At 39.8% G+C, this 25,633-nt stretch overlaps 1 protein-coding gene across 1 annotated transcript in view; it reads right to left on the minus strand.

Annotated features, from left to right (window-relative positions):
• Positions 1-3,937: 3,937 nt before the first annotated feature.
• The window catches only part of EPSTI1 (epithelial stromal interaction 1), a 42,463-nt gene continuing 20,767 nt past the window's right edge, over positions 3,938-25,633 (minus strand). Inside the window, exons 6-11 of the mRNA XM_010129301.2 lie at positions 23,687-23,760; positions 12,761-12,854; positions 9,424-9,507; positions 6,588-6,661; positions 4,929-5,034; positions 3,938-4,099 (exon numbers count right to left, since the gene is read on the minus strand). Coding sequence (XP_010127603.2) covers positions 3,938-4,099; positions 4,929-5,034; positions 6,588-6,661; positions 9,424-9,507; positions 12,761-12,854; positions 23,687-23,760 — 594 coding nt within the window. The remainder of the gene's footprint in view (positions 4,100-4,928; positions 5,035-6,587; positions 6,662-9,423; positions 9,508-12,760; positions 12,855-23,686; positions 23,761-25,633) is intronic.

The following is a 25,633-nucleotide window of genomic DNA, read 5'->3' on the forward strand; positions in this document are numbered from 1 at the left end:
TCCTCCTTTACTCCAAGCAGTTTGATCCCTGGATTAAAATTTAAAAAAAACCCCCCCATTAGTACAGTACAAAGTACATGATATAGTGTAATGACATATTTATGGAAGGAATTAGGTTGTTCCAGTTGTGTGGAACTTTCTTGATTACTTGGTGCCCTTTCCTGTTTTTTAAAACTCCACTTAAAAAAACAAGTAAACCCTTCTGCAAGATGCCAGTTCTAGCAATAAATATTTCTTCGGTTTGAACTCAATGTGAATAGCAGGATGTATCGACTCAGGAGATAAACATATCTTGTTTTGGCTGGAAAAAATCAATCTAGAAGTGTTCCAAATATCTTCACATGCCTCAGTCCTTTCTTGATCTCACACAACTTGAAGGAGTGAAAAGTTACTTCTGCTCCTCCTCAGACTCCTACTATTCTCTTTTAGGATGAGATTTTCAAAGGAAGGAATGGTGGAGCTCAAAGTCAAGCCAGGCAGAATACCTCTGCATATGCTGTTTGACTGCCTTGTTAAAGGTAAGTCATTAAGCTCAGCTACAGCATGCCTGGACCTACTCATCTGAGGTTCCTATATTGATGCTTGTAATTATGCTGAGTAGTTTATTTATTTTCTGCCATCATTCTGCCAGGAAAGACAAGCACATTACTCTCAATAAAAATCCCAAAGTGACTAGTTTTAGGAAAAAAAATTAAAAATCTTTCCAACTCAGCTTGTACATCGACTAACCACGTTAAAGCTAAGTTAGCAAACTGCGCTCCTTGTTAAAACAAATGTAACCATTGTGGATTGCACTCTGGAACCTTCTTATATAAATACTTCATTCTCAATAAATGTTAAATAAAAGCTTTGTCTTTTTGCTGGGAAACCAGCACTTTCAGTGCAACTTTAGCCATCTAAAAGTTCATTAAAGACTGATTGTGTACAGAAAACTGTAGCATGCATGCTGGCCTTGTAACTTCAGGGACCTTTGAGCTATGATTCTTCCTTACTGTGCAACAGTAAACCTCAGGACATGCTCCTTCTCAAATTAGTAGCAAATTGTATAAATCAAGTGCTAGTTGAAACTCCAAAGAAACATTCCCATGGACAAAAACTAAATCAAGTACTAACTCACAAACCATGTTTATTTAAAATATTTTTATCCACAAACCATGTTTCCTCAAAACAGATGCATCCAGCATCCGTCAACTTCCTGTTCTGCATATGGGAAAGGAAGAGAATGTGGTTTCCTATCACACTGCGCCTGTGTATTCAGGGCATAGTTGCTTCCCATAACAAATATCTAGAATTATGCATCCACCGAAAGAGCAGAGTCAGCATCCAAGAGAGCATTTCTCATTCTTATGTGTGACACCGGGTGTAATGGAGACATGAAACAGGAAGGTGTAATATGTCATGTTGCCTTCTACGTTCTGCTATAGCTCAGAGAGTTTCAAGAGAACTAGCATTTCATTAAAGAAGAACAGACATATAAATATCTGTTCACCATGTGACCTCTCCCCATTAATAGACTAGACAAAGAGTCCTTGACAGAGCTCTATTGTCATGAAAATAACAAATAAGGGCTTTGTTACAAGCTTGCCATGCATCAGCACTTGGCCTCTGCAAATCCCTTCGTACTTGAACATGGGCAAATCTCATATGGGAGTGAATATAAAAATGTGCAACTGTTTTAAAGCTATTCTTTTGTAAAAGTAGAAGTGTTTCAATATTTAAATAAAACTGATCATTTGTGCCATTACAGTGAACAGATACTGTCTCAGTCATAGGTCCCAGCCGAGTAAGGATTAAATCTTATTGACCAAACTTTGATGTCAAAAGGAAAACTGCTGTTTTGTTTTTTTTTTTTACCCTCCTATCCTAAAAGATTTATCCTCACAGTAGAGACAATGGCAGCCTAAAGGACATCCAAACTTTGTTGATAGCGTACATCAAGACACAATGCTCCCTCAAGGGTAGCTCACAAAAAGAAGTGGAAATTCATTAATTTGACTTCCCATTAAAAAAAGGAAACCACACAACCACCCAGAGAGCACCCTGGCATTTATAACCAATAAGGGAGAAAAGACGACTTTCATGAAGACACTTCTTGAAATAAAACCTTATAAATATTCCTAATAAAACACAAGATGTCTGGAGGGCAGATGAATTAATGAAAACTGGTTTCCTTTTGATTAGGAGACAATTGGGCAATGCAACTGCTTTCATCCTCCCTGCCTAGACACAAACAATAAATTTGCCTTCTCCCGCTTCTCTCCATGTCACCTGGGATATCCATGTCCCCTTTTGCCTCTCCTAGCCCCCAGGAAAGCAGAGCAGAGCTGCAGCTGCTCTGGAGCTGTGCCCACTGCAGTTGGTCCACGCATGGAGTGCCCAGATCCTTCCCACTGCCCTTCAGAGTGGGGCACAGTTTTGGGGCCTCCTCTCTGCCCAGCCATTGCTTTTCATGAAACGTGCAGAAACTCAGTTATCTTCGAGACTTATACTCCCTTTCAAATTTGGCTAAGATTGGGCAGCAGGTGGAAAATCTTTTTACATGTAGACAAGACAGCGCGATCATACAAACTTAATTTCCTTAGGAAACCAGGCTAATAGAAAAAATAATGAAAAATACAGCAGGTATATTGATAACACAGTGCAATGTTCAATTTCTGTAAGTATGAGGCCGTTCTGGCTGTGAAAAGTTTAAACAGGGAAAAAAAGAAGCAGTAAAGAGAATAGAAATTTTCTCTTTAGTGCCACTGTACAGATGGAGCAGGCTCAAAAATTACCTGCAGATCTTAACTTCGGGAACCTTTTTCATTTCTTTTGATCTTAGTACATCATCTGACCCGCTTCAGTTAACTCCCTTGTAATGTAAAACACTACACTGCAGAGTACAAGACTTGTAAGACTTGTAAGCCAGAGTTCAGCAGTTTTTGCTTGAAATTCCAAGTGAAGAGAGAAGAATTTCAGTATAACCAAAGACACTGGGGTTGCAGCCTCCAGCCTATCTTTTGAGAGTTCTTTTTCTTTCTTGCTCTTGTTACCAATATTAATTTGTAATGCCTTTCCATGACTATATACTCTTCCGTAGTTTATTCTTTCCCTGTTTTGTTCAGTCTTCTAATCTCACATCATAGCATAAAGGAAAAATGGATCATCTAGCATTACGCAACAGAAGGCAGGCTCCTTGGGAGCCATTAAGCAAACATCAGAGTAGGAAATTTATCACTTCTACACACCAGGTTTTATTGCAACTGTGTGGATGCATTCTTTGAATATATGTATTTTTTTTTTTAAGTATAGATCGGCTGCATACATCACAGAGCTGTCTGTTGTTAACACTGTGCCTGGGCTGCGTGCACTCATTTGGTAGTACCAACACCTGCCCCGTGGAAGAGGACATATGGCATCTGGCTACAGGCAAAACCCTGCTGCCTCTGCAGACACCAAGCGCTCTGATGGAGATGCTCAAGTTTACATATTGGGGATCTCAGCTGTGTCACACATTCTGAGTTTATCAGGAAAAAGTTTACAAATTGGGATAAAGGACACAAAGTGAAATAAAAATAATTTCTGCCCTTGCTGCCCTTGTTAACCAGGCCCTGTCTAGCAGACATTACCTTTTGCCCCTTACTAGGTATCACTTGGCACTGTCCTACCTGAAGTCTCTAATTCTGCTATCTGCAGACATGCCATCCTTCCAGGAGATGGTTCAGGCCTGCCACACAGAGTACTCTCTTACTCATACTCTTTTACTACCCTGGACATCTGTAGTTTGGGTTCCAACAGCTCCTATATTTCCTGGCACATGATACAGGCCCTACCAGTAAAGCCCCTAACCAACTGGTTCTCCAAGCAGCTTCCTGCAGACAAGAGGTCAAGTTGGATAGTCCTGCCTTCTGGACCTAGCAGGACCAAGAGAACCGCTATATACAAAGGCAGCCTCAGTTCAAGGTTCCCGAGCCCTCCACCGTGGCCCAGGGTTATCCCGAAGCTTGTAGCTGTTTTTTTCCAGTTCCAGTATCTGGAAAACTCCAGCAGCAAGAATATCTGCTTCTTTATCATGCCTTGACTTTCTAGATGCTTGAACCCAAGTCTTCCTGGCATTCATCTGCCAAGATACACATCCGCATCAGACAGTTCAACTAATCCAACTCAAGCTTTTCTGGTTATCAACTAAACGTCTTTCTCTGCACTGGCACATTCACTAAATTCTCTTAGACTCTCATCCTTTTGCTGCTCAGTCTTTGTAAATCTTCCATTTTTTGTACTATGGTTCTCTCAGCAATGGAATTTCAACCTAACGGAAATTTCCATGATGGAAATACTACTTTTTTTTTTTTTTTAACACTGATGAGTGCATTTCTAAATAACAGTCACATTAATGCCTATTAGGGCAGCTGAAAAGATTAAATGGATGTTTAGTAGGCTACAGTCAAGATATCTTTTTTCCAAAGAATCCTTTCAAAAACTACGTATTTGAAATCTGCTGCAGTTGGGTCTTCTTCGTCATAATTTTATATGGATAAAAAATGAACAGTTGTACCTTTCATGGGATTTTTCCCTCCACTTTCAATATCATGTTAAAATATTTACAGCATTTCCAAACATCTTTCATTTAAAGACTTTCAAAAAATCCCTTACAGTTTCACTACCCTTGTTCTAAACTTAAGGAAATACCTTAGATTCAGTTCCTTGCAGTACCTTGCATGCAAAGCAACCAACTTCTGCTGCAAGAGCAGATGTTCCTTCCTCCTCCCATTTGAACAGCTTATATATTTAAGACAGGATTTCTTCTTAAAAGCTATTGTAGGCAGTCAGCCAGGATTTTAAGTTCTGTCAGGCAGGCTGAATGCACACAGACACATAATAGTATCTGGGGAAAAAGTCAACTTTTAAACAATCTCATTGCTTTAATGTCTTGTACCCAAAAAGCTTACCCAGGCGCCATCACTGAGGTACTCCAGACTCCCAGAATATCCAGGCTGGCAGATGCTATTAGGTCGTGTTTTGTTCTGGAGTCGGTCCAGGAAAGCATTATTTACCCTTAAAATACAACAAAAAATGAATAATAATTGAAGGTACCTGAGGAGTTCACAAACTTCTTAATATCATTCAAAACATTCTGCGAGGGGCTTTCAATCTTCTCAGTTCAATATCCATCTTCCTATGGTTTTCAAGCCTATGTTGAATAACCATAGACTGGCCTGAGATAAGGTGGAATTCATTTTCAATTCACTAGGTGCATCCTTATCCTGTGATCAGTCTGTTGTGATTAAAAGGCATACCTCAGCTGCTGCGAGAAATGCACCAAAATTCTCCGCAGAAGGACGACCTGCATACCACCACCCGCCTTATCAGGAAGGTTAGCTATTTTGACAATTCATCTTGGGTAGTCTTTCAGCCTTCAGTATACAAGGAGAGTTTCTAGAAGTACTGATTTCCTAATACCAATGAAAAAAATCCACTTAAGCTTGTTACAAATAGAGACAAGTTGTGTAGTTGAAAACTTTCCCTACCATCCAGCTCTGAAATCAACTTTAGCGTTTTCTTGTACTGCTCTATCAATCTGGAAAGCACGCACACATACAAATACACTTTCCTTCAATCTGTTTTAAATATTTTCAGATCTTCTGAAAACTGTTTCTTTTCTCTCCCCGTTAATGCTTAGGACTGACACACATGCTTAGACGTGACTGTTTTAATGTTTTACAATGCTATTGGTAAGAATGATGTAAAACCCAAGATGCTGGATTATTTCTGTCTAGGGACATGAGATGGACTGGATCGAAAATCCTTCATTAACTTCTATAGGTAATTATCTCAATATCTTTGCTAGAGAAAAAAAGAGAAATGAAAACAGTATGGAGAGTGGTTGCCTACAGAAGTGATTTTTTATATATTTCTCTAATGATACAAAAAAAAAAAGAAACAAATGGTGTTTTTATTTTTGAGCCTGAGAGTTGTTTGTTGTTTGGTTTTGTTTTTTTTTTTCACCAGCAGAAAACAAAGCTGAGAATAAGCTGTATTTCAAGGTAACGGAAAGTCAGTTAAGTGACAGAAGTGCAAGATTAGAACTGCTGAGCACAAGGAGGACACAGCAGTGGGGCACAGCCCGGGGCGCGAAGCAACGCAGCTGCAGAAGGCCTTGCTGCACTGCAGCTTCTGTCTCTAGCGGTAACTTATCCCATGTCTTGCTTTGCCTGTTAACTTCAGCGACAGTGAACTGCAAAATGGGTCATGGACAAAGGAGCCCATTCTAAAATAGAGTAAAATTAAATAAATATTTTTTAAAAACGTTTCTCATTTGAAACTACTCTACTAGTACCTACCCATGAAACTACTAATAGTTTCTGCCCTATGCTGTATCCTACGCTGATAGGATAAGTAAAGTGAAAAAGGCACTCTGAGTCATATTGCATCACAGTAAGCAGTTGTAATGATGGATATCAGTGGCTCACTTGAAGGCAAAGCTAAACCAGAGGTGAGGTCAGGGATCCTCATTGCTGTAGTCTTCTAAAGCACGAATGCCTGTAATTTTGAGACTCTTTCCAGATAGGAATTCAACTACAATGTATTCTCCATTTTTTGTATCATACCTCCTCTGTTCGTTTTGAAGTACTCTTGTCCTGGCTTCCTCTTTCTGCTTTTGTTTAAATTCCATTAATTCAGCCTGGGAATGATAAAAGTGAAAAAAGAAAAAAAGAAAAACAAAACAAAAAAAACCCCTTACTTTTAATTAACACACCTGTGTTGCAAACACAATTAATTCCACACGGTGGTAACTTCAGCTAGAGCCACATGTCATTCTCAGAACTTCTCTCAACAGCATTTTATTTATGAGACTGCGCTACGTTAAAAACTGAACTCAATTTTCTGTTCAGCATGGCACTGGATGAGTTTTGTTTGTGCCCTAAAAAGTGGGAAGCTACAGGACTCAGACATTTACAGTCCTACATTTAAAGGGGTACGCCAGACATCAGTCTGCTTCCCCTTGCCCTTACTCACGAGTTTCAATTTCCCTGTGGGCCCAAGGGGAAAGACAACCAAAGGCATCTAGCAGGAGCAGACACAGCCGTCACACCCGTAGGGTACAAAGGAGACATGTCCTTCACCTCCTGCCTCTGTGGAGCGTGAGGAGAAGAGGAGAACAGGGGCTATGTAGCATGGCGTGTCACCGCCAGCTCCCTGGGGCTCCCCCAAGGGTGAGGGAAGGGCCAATGGTACCTGTTGGTGTGGTGAAAGCGTGTGCAAGCTCCCAGCATTGTAGCAGCCTGCCATCTTTACCTTACCTAATATTAAGGTATATAAACAGTGTAAAAGGGAATTCTTTTCAGAGGAGAGTTTGCTTATGTAATTTGAGCCAGGACTGCGAAGGGAACACAGCTTGTGTGACTCTGCTCTGCATGTGTCTTTGTTTCTCTGGCTCTTGTTCCCTGCAATGCACCCAAGAATTGAAGATGCAGATTTTTCTGCAAAGAAAATTTGGCTTGCAGGGCGAGGGGGAAGGGATAGGAACAGATCCATCTTTCATATTTTCCATAGCAACTGAGCAGTAGTAGGAATAGAAAGTAAAATAAAATGATGTGGTTAGATAAAAGCTTCAATAACCGAATGGAACCACAAAAGTTTTTTAAAAAAAATCAATTTAAGTGGAACATTAAATAAAAACTATGCAATAAATGTATGAAGAAAATCAATAACTGCAAATGTGTTATGTATCAATATTTGTCTAGCCCTAAAAGAAGAAACAGGATTAAGAAATAAAAAAGCCAACCTTAATTTTCACTGTTTTAAATAACTATTCAACCTGAAAATTAAAACCCAGTATCTTACTTTCCAATATGCTGAGTCCTCTCTTGGAATAATGTTCTGAAATATATTGTGAGTATACGATGCGGTGTTCAAAGCATACCGAAAATTTCTAAATCAAGCAATACATACTAAAACCTGTTCTGAAAAAAAAAAAGGAACTGACAATACCTATACGTTTTATAGCTACACTGTGCTAGGAGGTACACACGAGACAGAATTCACAATTACTTTAATAAATATCAGTTTGAAGTAGAAATGAGCCAACATATATCTGAGGGACAATTATTGGAGCCTTTAAAATACATATTATTTACAGTAGGTTTGTAAGTAGTGCATTACTCTGCGCCATAGGTGGGAGCAACAGTGAAGGCAAGGAGCGCTTGCAACCGCCTACGAAGAAAGTGCAGCCTTAGAAGCAGCCAACAACTTCTTAGGAATCATTGGTAAAGAGTCTAAAGCTCTATATGAATCCCTTAAACCAAATTCATAAAGTAGGGACATGGCAATTCACATCTGTAGTTATTTTCTCTATGGAGGAATAAATGTAAAGAATACAACAGCTGCAGGCCTTACACCTGCCAGGACTGGCTTCCAAAGATTTTTCCTCTATATAGTTCCTGGGAATAAGCATGTACCTATTGGAAAGCAATTAAGAGCCTCTTTTTTTTTCCCCCACCTTTTTGTTTCCAGCATCCTGGTTGCTAGAATACTGTGAAATGAGGACACTTATCCCCAATATTTAAAGAAAGATATCCCCTGACTCAGGGGGGCTGAGTCACTTTGTCCAGCTCTAGTAGAAACTCACTGCATGGAATTTGTTGCACTAAGATTCTGCTGCCGGGGAAGTAGTTTAACATTAATTCGGATGTTAGCAACAGCAGAGGCATAGCAAGAGGCCCAGTATTTGCTAAAAAGTTTTCAAATGATTTGCAGTCAATGCTGCCGTCCCCATACTTGCAGTCAGACCTGGAGCCAAGATAGACAACATAGCACAGTGCTATCGCTTTGTGTAGATGAACTTTATGTGGACGTGGTACCAAATCCATGCCAGAGAGACTACAGTGGCTCAGATGCATTTCAGAAGATGGAGTTCAAACTTGCAGTTACAGCATGACTGCTTTTTAGACAATTCAAAACTCTTCATTTAGGTGGTTAGCAAGGGAACAGAGAAGCATACAGACTTAACAGCAAATCTGAGTATTTCCACAGTAGGAAGGCAGGGCACACATGCCTCGATTCTCTAGAAAGAAACTGTTCAGAGTCTGAGGTCACTGTGAATATCTCAGTGAGATTACTTTGCCTGAAGGAGAGGAAATTGATTTCCTTAGCCTATGAAATCAGGTACCATGGTCAAAAAATGCTCCACACAATTCTTCTAATGGAGAGGCAAGTAGGAGCTAGTCATCCAGATGCAAATAGCCTTGAACTCAAAAGATAATTGTCCTGTCCCTGTCCAAATTTTACAGCTTGGCTCATCTCTCTCACAATATTTGAAAACAGTGACTAAATCACTTTTGCTAAAGAGAAGCTCTGTGCGTAGGCTACAAGTAATCAAAGTAATTAATTGGTTTCACAGCATGTAAAAATTATACAATATGCGAACTGTTAATGTATAATTACCTTCTTCCGTTGTTCTTGCTTCATTTCCTCTAATCTTCTGTTTTCGTTCTCTCGAAGAACTTGCCTATAAGTACGGCTCGTAGTCTATTGTTCAGCAGAGAACATAAACACATTGGTGTGGGGAGAGGGGCAACCAAAATCCCAAACCTTATTCCCAAATCTTTATACAGGTGATTAACAAAACAGAAATGGTTGATTGATTCCAGTTACTTAAAAAACAGATTAGTCTCAAGACTAGAATTTAAACAAGAAGTGGTCTAAAGCCTCTCAGTCATTCGATTTGTCTGAAATGTCCTTCTGCACTTCACAACCAGTCAGCCACAGCTCATGCTATTCTGTGTCCCAGTGGCAAGCATAAAAATACTCTGACCAGTCAGAAAACACAATCAGGATATATGATAATGAGATGGGGTATTCTCAAAGAAAGAAAAGTACTGAAAATATTGCCAAGACAACAAAGAAGAAGGGAGGCATGGTAACAGAGGGGAACCCGGGATTACTTCCACAGCAGTATTGGAAAGGCATTTGTGGAGGTAGGGAAAGAGAAGATGAGAGACCAAGTCTGCTATATTATTTGTGGGGCAGCCAAGAGAACTGAAAATTTGACCTACACATAATGAATAAAGTATTCAACTGTATATGCTTTCATTATAATAACTAGCACCAGCCTTTCACAAGTTGTAGTTCTTAGCAAAGAGCCAGTCTACCATTAGGATCTTTTAGGATCCTTAGAATCTTACACATTGGAACTTATACTGTAAAGTCTTTGAGCAGGGGCAGAGCGTAGCACACTAAAGAATGAGCCAGTACAATTTGATACAAGAAGTGTGCAGGTTTGACTTTAGTGAGGAATTTGTTGCAGGTCTACACAATGTTCTTGAAACTTCATATATGGGTGCAGAATGACATCATTAAAACGACAGGCACATCATTTGCTAAAAAGACTAAATAGAGAAAGCAATTATTAATAGCTCAATTTTGAGTTGGGAGGAGTTGTTACATGTGTCCAGGGAGACTCATTCTGGGTCCAATATTATTCATTACTCTCCGTAATGGCTTGGAGAGTTGTGTGGAGTGTATGTTAATCAAGCTGGAAGACAATAAAAATCTACACAGGATTGGTAACACTTTGAAAGACAGGATTAAAATTAATTATGAGCTTGATTAAATAAGCGAGCCAAAAAAGTCACCAATGACAGAGTCACTCCAAACAAGTCAAATTTGTTAACGCACATCAAGTAATATTTGACACTGATAATTGAACAGAGTGTGCTAAATTAATATCACTATGAAATAAATGATGTGAGAGAAATCAGCATTACATTGTCCCAAACTTCTTTCAGAACATTAATTTTAAATTTTAAAAATTACATATATGTATGCGCTATATGCTCCCCTTTTAACATGCATGTCAGGCACTTCCTAAGTTTAGCACACTTCATTATTTCAAATACATTGTTCCTGAATCTTTTAATTACTCCAGACAAAGGACAGGTCCAAGACAACATCAAAATTAGTGTTTATGTCTTCCCACTGGTTTGGTGTTTTGGTTCTACACCAGGTTTCTTTGGACAACAACTCGTTGGTTATGTGCTTCAGATTCCTTATACAGAGCAGAGAGGCTGTGCCTATAGACTGCATCTCATCCAGGCTGGTTAGGAAGACATTTTGCTAACTGCATTGCTAACTTGCATAAGCAAGTGATGAATTGATTCACATAGCTATAGAAATGCTGCCACACAAAAGGCATGTATAACATCAGCTGTTATTAATAAAAAGCAGTACAGATAAACCATGTATTTTATCTGCTTGGATACTGCTGAAGCCAAAGGTGAATGATAGCATGTAATTCGGCATAACTTATTAAGAAACCACTCAAAAACTAGAACGAGAAAGGCACATATAGGTAGGTGAAGTAGAAGGCAAAGTCTAAAAGTAGGACCTGTATGACTGAAATAATTCGGTGTTCCTTCAGGCATCCACCCACTTCTGTATAGATATGCAGACGACATACTAAAATGCTGAAATCCAAGTCGGTCTCAGGGACGTGAGCTCACTTGTCTTTGCAGTTCAATGTTCATACCACACAAAAAGCTGCAGAGCTAAGTCTTTCCTACCAAAGAATAAGCTCCCTACTGTTCCGAGTGTTGGATGCTTCGAGGGAGGTGGTTTCAAGACATCTTTTTTTCCCTTCTCATAGTCCTTCATCTCACTTGTCCGCTCAGGATGATAAAAGACCGTCTGAAAGCCACTCTCCCACAACTGACCTTCTGTCCAGCAATTCTGGGCAGAAGTTGTCTCCTTCAAGCTATAAATCTGCCCACATACGCTAAGATTTCTTTATGGTTTTCAGAGACACAAAATGACTTGAGGAATCAAAGGGGAAAGGAATGTATGTTCAGTATCACCTTCCTTTTTCATGCAGTTGAGAACCAGGAAGAGATACTAGCAGCAAGGCAGAGCTGCCATATATTCTGTTTGCAGCAATTTCTGTAATGGGAGAGTCTTGCACATTTTCAAGGCTTCCAAGGAAATACAGAGATAAATCTTTCCCTCTCTTTACTCAACTGTTGGTGTCCAAGATTGTACATAACGGAGGGTTCCCCAGATTAGAAACTTCTAAGTTTCTGCTGACTAAGGACCATTGCTTGTAACAACAATTTCTGTCCACTCGGCTGCCTGCTCTCTATCTTCCCTCAATTACAACCCCCCCTAAAGGAGAAATACTTCTGTCTGAGAGGAAACATTCCTCACTACAAGTTTTTACCTCGGTAGGAAAGCTTGGTTTAGACACAAAGAGACGAATCATATGTGAAAAAGCCTTTCTGAGGCAATTAGAATAATGAAACTTAAGCAATACTTTATCTATTTACTAATTACATTGATACTTACCAGTCTCATTCAAAATGGGACAAAGTCCCCAAGCAGTCTATGGAATCATTTCTAGGATGCAGTGAGAAATAAGCTGCTTCTCTGACTAGATTTTCAATGCAGTAAAGCATCCGCTGACATGAACTAGTTGAGATTTCATAAAAGCTTGCCACCAACTGATGGGTACAGAGCACATTTAAAATTCTGATCTGACCTTAGAATACAAATCTGGCTCTCATTTATCAGAGATAGATCTGTAAGCAACAAAGGCAGTCGCCTGCTATGTAGGATACTCTGCCAGTGTATAAGAGACAACATAGGCAATCTCATTCAACCAGAATAACTCCTTGGTACTCACTGAGTTATGTCTAGGCAATTAAGCTCAATTAGTATATTCAAATATTACACTATTGACAGCACCCGGAAAGCTGACAGAAAATATTGCACATGCCACGGTTTTGCTTACCCATGCTGTAGATTTTGGGCCACGATTAGCAATCTGACAGGAATCACTCTTTGGCAAACCCAACTCCAATCTGTTCAATAATTCATTGGTTTTGCTACGAAGAAATCCAATCCAAATAGAATTGTTAGTGCTTCCATAAAAATAAATACAGCTTTTTATTCCATTCTTGGAATCTAGCCTAGACATTTTATCACATGACTGCTGAAAAACACCACAGGTGGAACAAAAGGTTATGAAGACAGACAGAATGAAATGGGACAGAAGATATAGAACCTATATTGTAGATAAGGTATTTGCTAGGAGGGATTTTTAAAAAAACAATTCTTGTCATTTGCATATTTGGCATCTACAGCGGCTACACTTTCTTTCCTTGTTGTAAAGCTCCTGAAAAACAGATTCGCATGCTATTGGAATTCATCAGGATGCAACTGTTTCACCAAATTGTTGCAAATCCTTCTACCAGATCAATAAATCTCAGCTAAGTAATTTAGAAGATTATTTTAAGGAATTTTCCTTCGTGGTTAATACAATGAACAGATACAACAGATTACTTAATTAAGCAGCAAGACGTTGAAGCATTTTGTAGCACTGTGAAAAAATGCTTGTCTTTATTTAAAGTAGAATAGCACAACATTGTCATTTCTTGTTCTAGCAAGGGCAATTTTATTTTTCCAATTGCATTCCTTATAAACCAGATTTTCAAAGCAGCATCACTTTGCTCACAGTTTCAACCAACTGCAGTTAAAAAAAGTCACAAGCAACAACATAAACAAATGCTAAGTGTAGGAGTTTCAGTGCCGTGACCGAGAACCAGTTTCCTAACCTGCGGTACCAGGCATATCTATTCAAGTCTCTGCTCACTCAAAGGAATAGAGTTAGAGGAAAGAGGCAATTTTATTTCTGCATACAGCTTTGAAAAGCATGAAAGTACTGAAGTGAGAGCAGAAAGCGTGCTTCAAGAGGCATTCAACACAAAGATTTACTCTGCTAAAAGGGCAACCAGCTAGGTCTGTGGGGGAAAAGATGCCACTACCAAAGACGGCTACCTAACATTGGAGAAAAAGCCTTGGCTGACAAAGAGTGCTGATGACTAACTGCTAAAACAGACTACCAAGTGTGTTTTTATCTTTCACTCCATGATCTGAAATGGTGAGTAGGTGCATTTTTCAAAAATATCCTGCTGGTCAGCGGGTATATTGAGAAGAAGTGGGGAAAAAGAACAAGAACCCACAAGCTCTTCCATGCTACTCTACACAATACAAATCGTGTTACCACTTCAGGTACAGACTACTTGCACAAGCCACAGCAAGTCATGCTTTTAGATTCTCAGCATCCCTATTCTCTCCCTTCCCTCCATTACTTGGGCAGTTAATGTGGACCTCAGCCAACACACAATACAGAAAGAACCAAGTGAAACACAAGATTCCCTGACCTACAAAGCACTTATATATCAAGGTTAAATCAATTAACAGCCTCTTCTCACCCATGCATTAAGCACACATTTTTTTTACTATGGAAGACAAGTGGCTGAGTGAGGAGATTGCACACAATAATTTGGGAAACTTGAAGTTTTAAATTGCAGATTTTGTGTTTCTCTACCTATCCTAAAATTGCTAAAATAACAGTTTATTTCTACACCAGAAAAACTAAGAATTCCTACAGAAAGTCTGGAATATATTTGAGAAGGTTGTAGTTCCATGAAGAAATATTTGACAACATGGGGGTATAGTTGTACGTCTTAATTCCTTACAGATTGCAAAAGAATGACATGGAGTATGTGGAAGTTCTCATTATTTGCATAAAAATGGGATGGAGTGTTAAGACACTGCCTTCCTCATATCAGCACACAGATGAAAAGCTAACTCAGTTTCAGTATCAGAAAAGACAATTGAAAGAGTGGAAGCAAATAAAGCTTCTCAGCAAGACTGTGCGCTGGCTTTGAATACAGAAAACACCCTGCTACAGCAAATTAAGTAATACATTAATAAAGTGTCCTTATCACAAGAAAGGGACTCAGGTTTCCAAACCTGACTGAAGACAAACTCAATCAAGTCAGTCACGTATGTTAATTCATTGTGTACCATCTCTATGGAAACCCAGCAATGCATCTGGAGTTGCCAGATTGTCAAAATATTGTCTGAACCTTATTTTTCATAATCTTAAACCTAAAGTCATAACAATGCAGAGCATAGCATAAAGCCATGATACAGGCGAAGGGGGAAGTCGGAGAGATGACAGTTCAATTAACATTCCAGAGAGGGAAGCATTATCTCTAGAAGGAAATCAGCATATCAAAGTGTCCATAGGTGTTCCACATTCAGACAGTTGGAGCAACGTCTCATTTGCTTGCTAAAACTTCAAGGGCTAATCAAAGATGCTAAAAAAAAATGTGTTCCTCTAAACTAATTAATATTAAGGAAAGAAAAGCATGAGCTGAAAAAAAAGTAATCTGAATATAGTAGCATCCTGATACTCTTCAAAAATAGCTAGGCAAAAGGAGATCCAAAATTTAGACAAACCAAGAAGATGGCACCCTCGTAACAGGCTGCTAACCTGAGTTCTGACTCCATCTAAGCATCAGGCTGAAGCAAAGAGAGCCTTTCTGAAGCACTGGTTAAGCTGGAGTGATCTTATGAGCGTATTTTGTCTTTCTCAGTAGCCCTGTTTCCCATTACACCATTGGGAACAAACCTTTTGCTCTGCTAATTAAAATAGGCTACTCCCATACTGGTACCTTTAATAGCACCAGACACTACCCTTAGCACAGGAACTCAGCCATCTATATTGCGGTAACTGTTCCTGGAACAGTTTTGACCTGTTCCAAATAGCACTTCCCAGATAACTCCTGGCTGCTGTCCGGGAATGAATATCAACCACAAGTAACTCTCAACAGGCATTTGGATACAACTGGCCCATTTTGGGAGGTAAATAAGTTTGCTAGCAGTGGAAGTAGGCAGTGTCAGGCCTGTTGGCCTCAAAAGTGACAGTGATTGATAGTGTTTAATTTATCATTATAGATGCAGTCATGGTGGAGTGAAGCACAACACTGGATTTGGAGGCTGAAAAACTCTTAAGAGCTGTCATGGGAAAATCCTGACTCTGCTGCCAGGTTCATTGAGCAACATGCTAGGAGGGGACAGTGCATGACTGTGGAAATCAGTTCATGTTGCAGATGCTTTCTGTGGGTCCTCAGATCTACGGCTTACCATGTCACAACTATTCTTCAGGTAGAGTCCTTTTTTAAAAGCTGTTATGTAAAAGTATATACTTGAAGCTCAACTAGTACATGTAATATGCAGAAACATGAATCTGCTAGGTGTTCCACTGAGAAAGGTGTAATTTAGGGATTTAGAGTTGTCATCCTGCACTCACAAGCTACTTGTAGATCAGGGAATCCACACGTATTTCTTATTATTTGGGACTAAATGTGTGTGCTGCCCACATTCCCACTGGAGTGAGACAAGGGAGTAGACGTAAAAGCCGGAGCGAGCCTAGGTTCCTCTGGCTTAGGTAGGAGTTCCCATGCTCTAACGGGGTCACCAGCCTTGACAGCCGAAGAGCAGAAAGCTCCACAGGTGACTCCAGTGCACAGCTGTGGAAGATCTGAAGACCTACAACTGATCTCATTGCACAACCTGAGGTCTGAAATCCTGTGCAAAATAAGGGCTTTAACTTCATGTGTCACTTGGTCTTAATGCCCATCTAGTTGGGCAACTCCTGTCACTCTACAAGGCAAACAGAAGAGCCAGTCCTGAAAAGGACTTATCCTTAGAGACAGGAATAAGGATATGGACTCAGATCCCAGCATCTTATTTCACCAAAGAGTCACACAGCACCACTCGTTAAGCTTTTCATTTGAGAACATATTCCTCTGAGAACAAAGATGTGAAGAAAAGAATTTTTCTGCCTACACATAAAGTTCTTGGCTTTAAGTCTGTTTTACAGACTAATATTAAAAATACATCAATTAAAAAGGCTTCTTGTAATCTTAATTACTGCTTCCCAATGAAACCAGTGGCAGTTAATTCTTTTGCTTTAATTGATGGATATTGAAGTGTCAGAATACAGAAAAATATACTGGCTTTTATACTAGTGCTTTTGAAAAAAAAAAAAAGCACAATACTTCCACATATATCATAAATCTATTTATTTCTCTTAACAATTTTTAAAAGATAATGGCCACCCTTATTACTACTGAAAACAAGACAGCTCCTGAACTCCTTGTTTTCTCAAGCTGCAGGACCTCCAGCATTGCAATCCTGCTCTAATGAATGTCCGCAAGTATGCTAAGAGCCATTCAAAAAGAGTAATAAAAAATAAAAACACAGAATCCCAAGCCAGGTAAATCATTATAGCTATTTCAGAGAGGAAACAACATGATTAGTCACCAAGACAACAAAAGTAGCATCTAGTGCTGAATGACATGGAGACATCAGCTTCCAAATTCATTGCCAGTAAGCAATGGTAAAATGATATTTCACTATTTTCTTCCAGTTCAGCTGGAAAACTAAGAACCGTGCATAATGCATAAATACTGTTAGTTTCACATATCTGCCCAGAGATTACATGATTTTTTTTAAACAAAAGCAGGACTTCCCCTCACAAAAACAAAAAAAAAACCCAAAACTGAGTTTCATTCAAGATGCATCTTTTTTCAGTACCAGCAAGCATATCTACACTTCTCCTCACTTCAACATATTTAATTGGCTAAGAGTAACAACTTCTTCAACTTTTGCAGAAATTAAGATCAGTTGCTTAACACTTCCAAAGCCTACCCACAAAAAAATCATAGAATCACAGAATAGTTAGGGTTGGAAGGGACCTTTAAAAGTCATCTAGTCCAACCTCCTTGCAAGGAGCAGGGACACCTTCAACTAGATCATAGCAAGTGTGTTCTTACTAACGCCCTTATTCCTTCCTCAGCGAAGGCTCTGCCTTGCACATTGCCATACGGATCCTGGTCAGGCACTTGCTATGGCCCACAAGCCAGACTGGCTGGTACTAAGGCCATTGCTGCTCCTCTGTCACATGGCCTAACAAAATCGAATGTTAAAACAGAAGAAATTCCAGAAATCGATGCAAAGTTCAATGAGATTGCTGCCCATTTATGCAAGTTTCCCATAGATTCTGTGTTGGGAGACAGAGCAAGAGACTCCAAATTGAGGTATAGTTGGGATTTTCACAAATGAAAACCATTTTCTAAAGTGTGAATGACACTGGGGGCTGATAACATCATTTGTGAAAATAATCCCACCAAAAGGCATGTATTTAAAAATTAAACCATTAAGAAAGTTGCAAGTAGCCTGAGCAAGGACACGAATGGCTTTTTCTGGTGTACAACTATACATGCCTCCTCTCACATCCACTCCTCTTTGTAGAGATTTATCTCAGCAACAAGAAGTTCACAAGGTTTAGGTAAATTCAGAAGGGTACAAGCAACTGCCATGTTTCCTATAGCTGGGCCATGACAAGGGGGACGGTAGTAAAAACACCTTCATCTGTCAGCAACAAACATGCTCTCACCTCTATACGGATTTTGGTTCTTTATCTCAACTTTAATCACACCTGCAGGACAGAGCCCACTTTGGGGTAAGAAGAAACAACAAAAGTCAGCCACATACAAAATTGTCAGTGTGAAATAATGTGCATTTTGTGGGGGCTGGGAAGGCATAAGGTGAAAGATTACGATGTGAAAAAGTTCACCCATTAAATCGCTATATGATGTTGATGGCTCTTCCCCAGTGCCCTTTCCTGGAAAGAAAGGCCATCCCCTGGGTATTTAGTTCACTTGCCTTCCAGCTCAACTCCTTCCAGTAGCCACATACCAAGCTTAATGCAGTATTCACAGACATCACTGGGAGTAATGCACAAGCGTACTAAGGACGACTGGGACAAATCTAATGATAGTGATCAAAACTGCTATCTTTGGCTGGTAGGCACTCTTGTCTGCAAGTTCCTGAGCATGTGTTCTTGTTCTTGGGGATAAGAACAGAAAATGTGGTACTAGTTCATTTCAGGTATAAGGCTTCAAGGAAGTATAGAAATAGGTTTAAAAAAAAAAAAAAAGATGCAACTTTCTCAGAAGAATTCTTTTCATCACTTCCCACCCACACCCAAAACTAATCTTTCCTGTCAACCCCCTTCCTTTTTTTTTTTTTTTTTTTTTCCTGACTGGATGAAATAATACAGCTAGGCTATTCTTTCCCTCCCACCAACTCATCCAATATTCTTGGAAGTTATTTTAGACATCCAGTTTCATTTATTATGTGAAGTAATATGCATAAATCCAGTTTTAAGGAAAATGCAGTTTTGTATAAGTCTGTTGCATAGATCTTCCATTCTGTGTGCTCCATCTGCATGTGCAATCTGCTTCTATATTTTCAGCCAGCTTGCATGGGCAGATTAATGCATACAATTAGAAAGCAACCTCACAGGCGTTCAATAAACTGCCTTCATTATTACACTCAAGAGAGTCCCTTTGGATGTCTATAAAAGCCTAGTTTTCTGCCTGTTAGCTAAATAATTGACAATGTTTAAAATAATCAGGAGCAAATGAACAAAACGAAGACCATTGTGGTGAAAAGAAGCAAACAAAAGATTCTCAAGGCTGCAAACCCTTTTTGTGCGAGCCCCCTTTCATGCTCTCCAGCAACCTATATTAAAAGTCTAGTCAGGTTTACATTTGCACTTCTGTGGGGAAAATTTGTTACCCGCCTGCTGTTTGAACCACACATCATAGGGGACTGAAAACTGGCAAGGACACTAGTATTTATCCTGTAAAAATAGATAAATAAATAAAAATTCTGGTTTGATTCAGGTTTTATTTTCTTTTATTTTATGACTTTTGAGAAAACTGCTTTGGCAGGCAAGTGTGTATCAGCTTGGTTTGGTGAACCTCCTGCGTTGTGTTTGGAATATGCACTTAGAGGCACTCCAGCAAATTCTGTTCCCTGTTCCAAATTCTGAGCAGAATATACTGAGTGCACACATGTACTAGAGCGCAGCAGTGCCAGGAATTTTTACAGGAGTACAACCTTCACAAAAACAGACACATGAATATGTAACAAAGGGAAAGATGAAGTGATACAACAGCCATCATGTACTATTAAAAAGAAGCCCTGTGTACTAGCCTGCTTTTCTCATTACATAAATAGGTATATAGCTATCAGAAACGCAGTGGACCACATCCAGCACTACAGTTTCTGGGAAGTCAAACCCAAATTAAATAAAAGCACCTTCTGAGAGAGCTGGGCTAAAACCTTATGGTGAGACACGCTACAGTTCAGGCAGAGATTCATACAGCCTGCGCAGCAAGCCACAGAGAAAAGCAAGACATTAAGAGGTCATCCCTCATTACAGTTTAAATGATATTTTTTTTGTGTCCTGACTAAAGAGAGACAGCCATCTAACCTCTTCTTCATTCCCATTTGGAAAGATGGACACTCAGTCCTCTCCTCACAGGGTTTAGCAATTGCAAACTATGGACTACGCAAGCATTGATTATCTTTTAATGCACTCTGACAGAAATACAGTGCCTACCACAGGCCATCAATGTAAAATGCATCCAAGACACCATAGAGCAGAAGGAAAGACTCCATTTCATGTGTAAGTAGTTTCTGGTAGAAAAGTGCACATATACTCCTTATTTTCTAGATCTGGTATAGGCAGAGGCAGAACCACAGTAACGCTATTGTCAATAAATCCCTCAAGTGTTTCTTTTCTGTTAATACAAACCGTAGCAATCCTCCCATGCAGCAACTCCCCCAGCCCAAAGTGTGCTCAGGCTGTGCTCAAAGCTGTTCAGGCTTTTTATACACAGCTGGTTTAGGAGATACCTTGCGGGTTTTGCCCATTTTATTCACCTAATAAAGCGTCAGTCCACCTGGGTCAGAGAAGCTGGTGATCCCAAAGGAGAAAGACTTACAGAATTTCCTGCAGCGCTCTGCATGCGTATCTAGACCTCATTCTCACAAGAAACAATTACAGAGTCAAGCAACTGTGATAAAAGATACAGTTGACTTTCAAGGGCCAGTTGTACACAAAGAAGCTAACAAGGCTTTCAAGAGATGGGAAATAACTGGATTCTGCGGATGGTGGACAAGGTTGCAAACAATTGTTTCTTTTGGCATTTGCTTACTTCACGTTACACCCTTTGAAAGGAGATTTCAGTGAGAAGTTCCTGTTTTTAATAGTGACAGGAATTTAATTGGAACAACGAACTTCTGAGCAGCATCATACTTTATCGTCAGAGTGTGTTAATGACATGAGAATCTTAAGTGCCTTTCCATATCAAACAGAAGCGGCACTTCAAACAAGAGAGGTACTGATTGGGCTGTACCCTGTGGAGGCGGATACAGCCAGAGGTGGTGATCAATTTTAAAAGGTTTCCCAGCTAATGAGACTGCTGGTAGGCATTGATCTCCTCAGGAAAATTGTGATGTGGCAGCTACAGATGCTTACAGGGGACACACTAACAAGGCAGCTTATCCTTTCAAATGGCTCCACAGGCCATGACTTTGCAGAGGTCATTGCTTTATATGCAGTGCATGACTATCCTTCCCCCCTCTCCCAGCAAGCAGAGGAGGAGACCAAAATACTCTAGCAGAGACAGCGAGGAAAAGGGAACAACCTCATATTTGTTCTCTTCACCTCTAGACATAGGCTTTTAGATGATGGAAGTAATGAGTCACTAATTTTTGCATAGTATGCAAAAGTACAGCTTTAAACAGCAGGCACTTTTCTGCAAACATGTCTCTAATAACTGGTAGTACATCAGAAGAGTTACTTTACAAGACCTGAGATATTGCATAGTTATCTTTCCATCAATACTGGATGTTGTGCTCCCTAATGCCAATCTGTCTTAGCAATACAGCCTCAACAACATCCGCTGGTAAATCCATTACTGCCCAAGACTCCTCTTCCTCTGCCCACCAGAGGATTCCTTTGGACCAGAGCACGCACTAGTGTCACTCTGTACAGCATGGGAAGTTTTCTGTTAACCGAAACTGCATTCACTACAGGTAGATTTTCAGCTCACTTCCCCCAGGTGCAGTATCTACAGGGCCTTCCTGGTGAATGTGCAATACATAGTACGTACAAATAATCTTCTGACAGTTGAACGCAATCTTGAGCAACTGAGCTTGACAGTTCATCTTTACATTCTGTTGCATCAGTCGGTTTGGTTTCCTAAGACACCACCAGCTGAACGCTCACAAGGTTCTAAATCAGTAGAAAGGGAGTCCGCGAGTTAGTCTCCTTCCCAGCGCCCAGCTAGCCTGAGCTCCTGCACCACCTGGGGACCAACCGCCTGCCCATGTGAAGGTGTTTCAAAGGGTTTGGGCCTGCTTTTGACAGAATCAAGCTTACTTTTAATGGAAAAGGCGCTGTTCAGCAGAATTCATTTCACCCTAAGCAAAAAAAGGTACAGACAGGGAAGGTGAGGGAAAGGAAGAGATATGTCTCTGTTCATAACTGAATAAGCCTTAAGACAAAAAAAAAAATCAGATTAAATGTGAAAATAAGAATCTTGACAATCCCCTCAGGAAAAAGCAAGTCACATAACTGAGAATGCTGCACTGAAAACATCTGATGAGGTTGTTCTCGAGTTAGGCTCAAAGAGCACAAAGGAGTCTGGTCTGTCAGAAACAAGCAGAGATCTAAAGCTGTGCAGAAATTCTGAGGAATCAGGGTGTGTGTAGGAAATCCACATTGGGACAAACAGAGGACAAACAGCAGCTGAAATATCAATATCTAGAGACAAACGTTGGCAATATATTTAAGGAAAGAGCTGTACCTAAAGCCAAATGAGAAGAAATAAAAGGAAAAAGACAAGGAAGGCTGAGATCAGTAAGAAAGCACTAAAATAGCTATACATTAGACAACAGAGTCTGGGCAAATGATGAAGGAACTGGAGCTACTAGCATGGGACAAAAGTGACTCCTTTAAAGGTCATAGAGGAAGAAAGAGCAATCAATCACACTGAGAACACAGGTGAGTAATTTCAGGAGTCAAAGATAAAAAAAAAGCTAAAGGTGACTAAATAGCATTGTGTGTTAATTATGTGATAGAATTGGTTTGGATCAGTTAAAAATAAATAAATAGGGTAGAGTGAATTGGCAAGGCAGGAACTTCACTGCCAATTGAATTAATTATGTCAGGAGTTAAGCCATATCTAAATCTGACATTAAGGAGGTATTCTTGGGAAAAAGATCTTCACAGCAGATCTCTATATTTAAGCTGCAGGACTATGCTAAATATAGGAAGTCCTAATTATTTCCACGTGGGTTAGATTTCTTTACTAGTCACTAAAATAAATGGGTGGAGATGTAATTTAGATTCTGTTTTGATAATTAGTCTTGGATTGAATGATCACATATTAATTCAGTTAGAGAAAGAAAGCACAAGGTCGTTCTATACTTCACAGTTTTCATTTCAATGTGTATGTTTTGAGAAGCTACGAGAAATCTACTGAACCAAATTGCTCACAGAATAAGGTATGGAGGAGGCTTGGAATACTTCACAGCATCACAGAGTGGTTGAGGTTGGAAGGCACCTCTAAAGGTCACCTTGTCCAAAGCCCTGCTCAAGCAGGGCCACCTACAGCCAGTTGCCCAGAACTTTTGATTATCTCCAAGGATGGAGATATCACAAACTCCCTGAGCAACCTGTGCCCATGCTCAGTCACCCTCAGAGTAAAAAACTGTTTCCTAATGTTCAGGAGGAACCTCCTGTGTTTCATTTTGTGCCCATTGCCTCTTGCCCTGAAGTCAAAAGTTTCAAGTCAAAAAGCGAAAAAACAGCAACAGAAGCCAAACCCTTCCAGAGCCCCAAATCAGACAAAAACAAACAAATCAACTAACAAATCCCCCAAAACAGAAGGACAAGCAGATAAGGAATTTTAGGTAACAAGTTTCAAATTTTACTTACTAATATTGATCTTCAAGGAACATCTCTCTTCTTTGCATTTCTTGTTGCCTTTTTTTAACTTCAAGTGTCTCTGCCTACAGTGTTAAAACCAGGAAAACATACTTGAGATTTCCAGTAAGCTGGAAACAAATATCAATTATTTCAGTTCAAGTATTTCAATATTCTGTTTTTCAATGCAACTACAGTAGCAGTTGGGTACAGAAATGACCAATCTGAAATGTAAAAGTCTTCAGACATGACCAAACAGGTCCTAGACTTATCATGAGACTAGTCTGAAAGAGAAAACCCCACTGTGCTCCTGGCAGACCCATCTGTCCTCACAAAGAATCTCATGAACCTTCACAGTTCTCACACCACAGCACTGCTGGGGCCATCACTCAGTATAACTGATGCCACATTGGTTCTAGTAAGAAGGTAGACAATATGAACCACCACCCCAAAGCAGATGATAGTCTTGTAGTGCTGAAAGCACAGTGATATGAGTATGCATAGCTCTGCACATAGACCTGTGGCCTGCAGGAGTGTCAGGTACTGGCCAGCTGAACACACACTAAGACAGATGAAGGTGGGAAACATTTGTATTTAACCAGTGTTAATCTGTCTCAGATACCATGCCCAGTGCAAGAGTCAACCAAAGCCTTGACACATAAAACTCCTGTGGAAATCTGGACACCACACAAGTGATTAAGTCCTTTAACACAAAATTGCACATGATTTCTAGTGGAAGGGTTGTCTAAGCTGCCCCACTCTCTAAATTCAAGTAGAATAAAATGTTAAAATAAAGCAGAAACAGAGAACTTGCTGCAGCAGTAATATGTAGCTCAAGCTAACTTCCAATCAAAAGGAGGCCAGCCAAATTTTTCTTTTTTTGATACACAGGCTGTAGGTGGGTCTAGTGGGAAAAACAGTCAAAAGGCGGTTCAGTGTACTAAAAACACAAATCAGAAGTGCCAAACCAGGATTTCAGCCCTTCTATATTTTGACCACAAGCTCCTGCACTGCAGTTGGTGGGTGGATGCTCCAACAGGAGCTCCTACTCCAGGTTCACAGAAAGGAGCTGTAGGTGGAAATGGCCCATTTGGTCGGAGCCCCAAATCAGGGAGAGGACACTGTAGCTGGGTGGAGGTATTGTGCGAGGCCAGGTAGAATGGAAGTTGTGTGTGTGTAAGTGGGAAAGTGGTTTTAAGACCAGGGCTGTAACCCCCACCTCCATAATTTTCTTTCTGTCCTGCAATTAATAACATTTCAGAAAAATCACAATTCTACTAGCAGTTACTCAATTACTTTGCCTTCCGTGATTTCAGGGTGGGTATTTTTTAATTGGATAAAGAACGACTGTTTGGAAGAGATTTGCAAAACAAGTGCAAATTCCTCTTCGGCATGAATTGGATTAAGAAAAAAAAAATCCTGTCAGATGTCTGCAGATAGGAAAAGAGCCACTATGTTGTGTAACAATGATACAAACTGTTGGAAGGCAAATAACTTAGAGGTTGTTATTTGGAATAAGGCAATGGGAAAATAAACAGGAGGAGAAAGATGAATCTTTGAATGAGGTGTCATTTGAGATGCTGAGACAGTGGTAGAATGTATGAAGAACTGATGCAATTTAAAAAAATAATCCAACAAAAGTAGGGAATATCACCCCACAGTACAGGCAAATTTTGATAGTGTTCAAGGGATATCCTGTTTGCTCCTAACCACTCCATCCAGAGACAGATGATTTTTTAGGCAAAATATTCTCATCCATCTGTGCAACTTAAGAATTTACAGGGAAAGAAAGGAAAGAGGAAGAAAGGAAATCTGGTGGCATCTATTATTATCAAAGGTAATGTTGATACCCTTAAGGCACAGTAATAGCTCTCAGACTTTTCCCCACCACTGTTCAACACTGAAAGCTGATGCCTTCACCTCTGAAAAAGCATTTAACACTGGATCCGCCATCATATT

Source organism: Chlamydotis macqueenii, chromosome 1 (genome assembly GCF_036417535.1).
Source record: "Chlamydotis macqueenii isolate bChlMac1 chromosome 1, bChlMac1.mat, whole genome shotgun sequence".
Lineage (NCBI taxonomy): Eukaryota > Metazoa > Chordata > Aves > Otidiformes > Otididae > Chlamydotis > Chlamydotis macqueenii.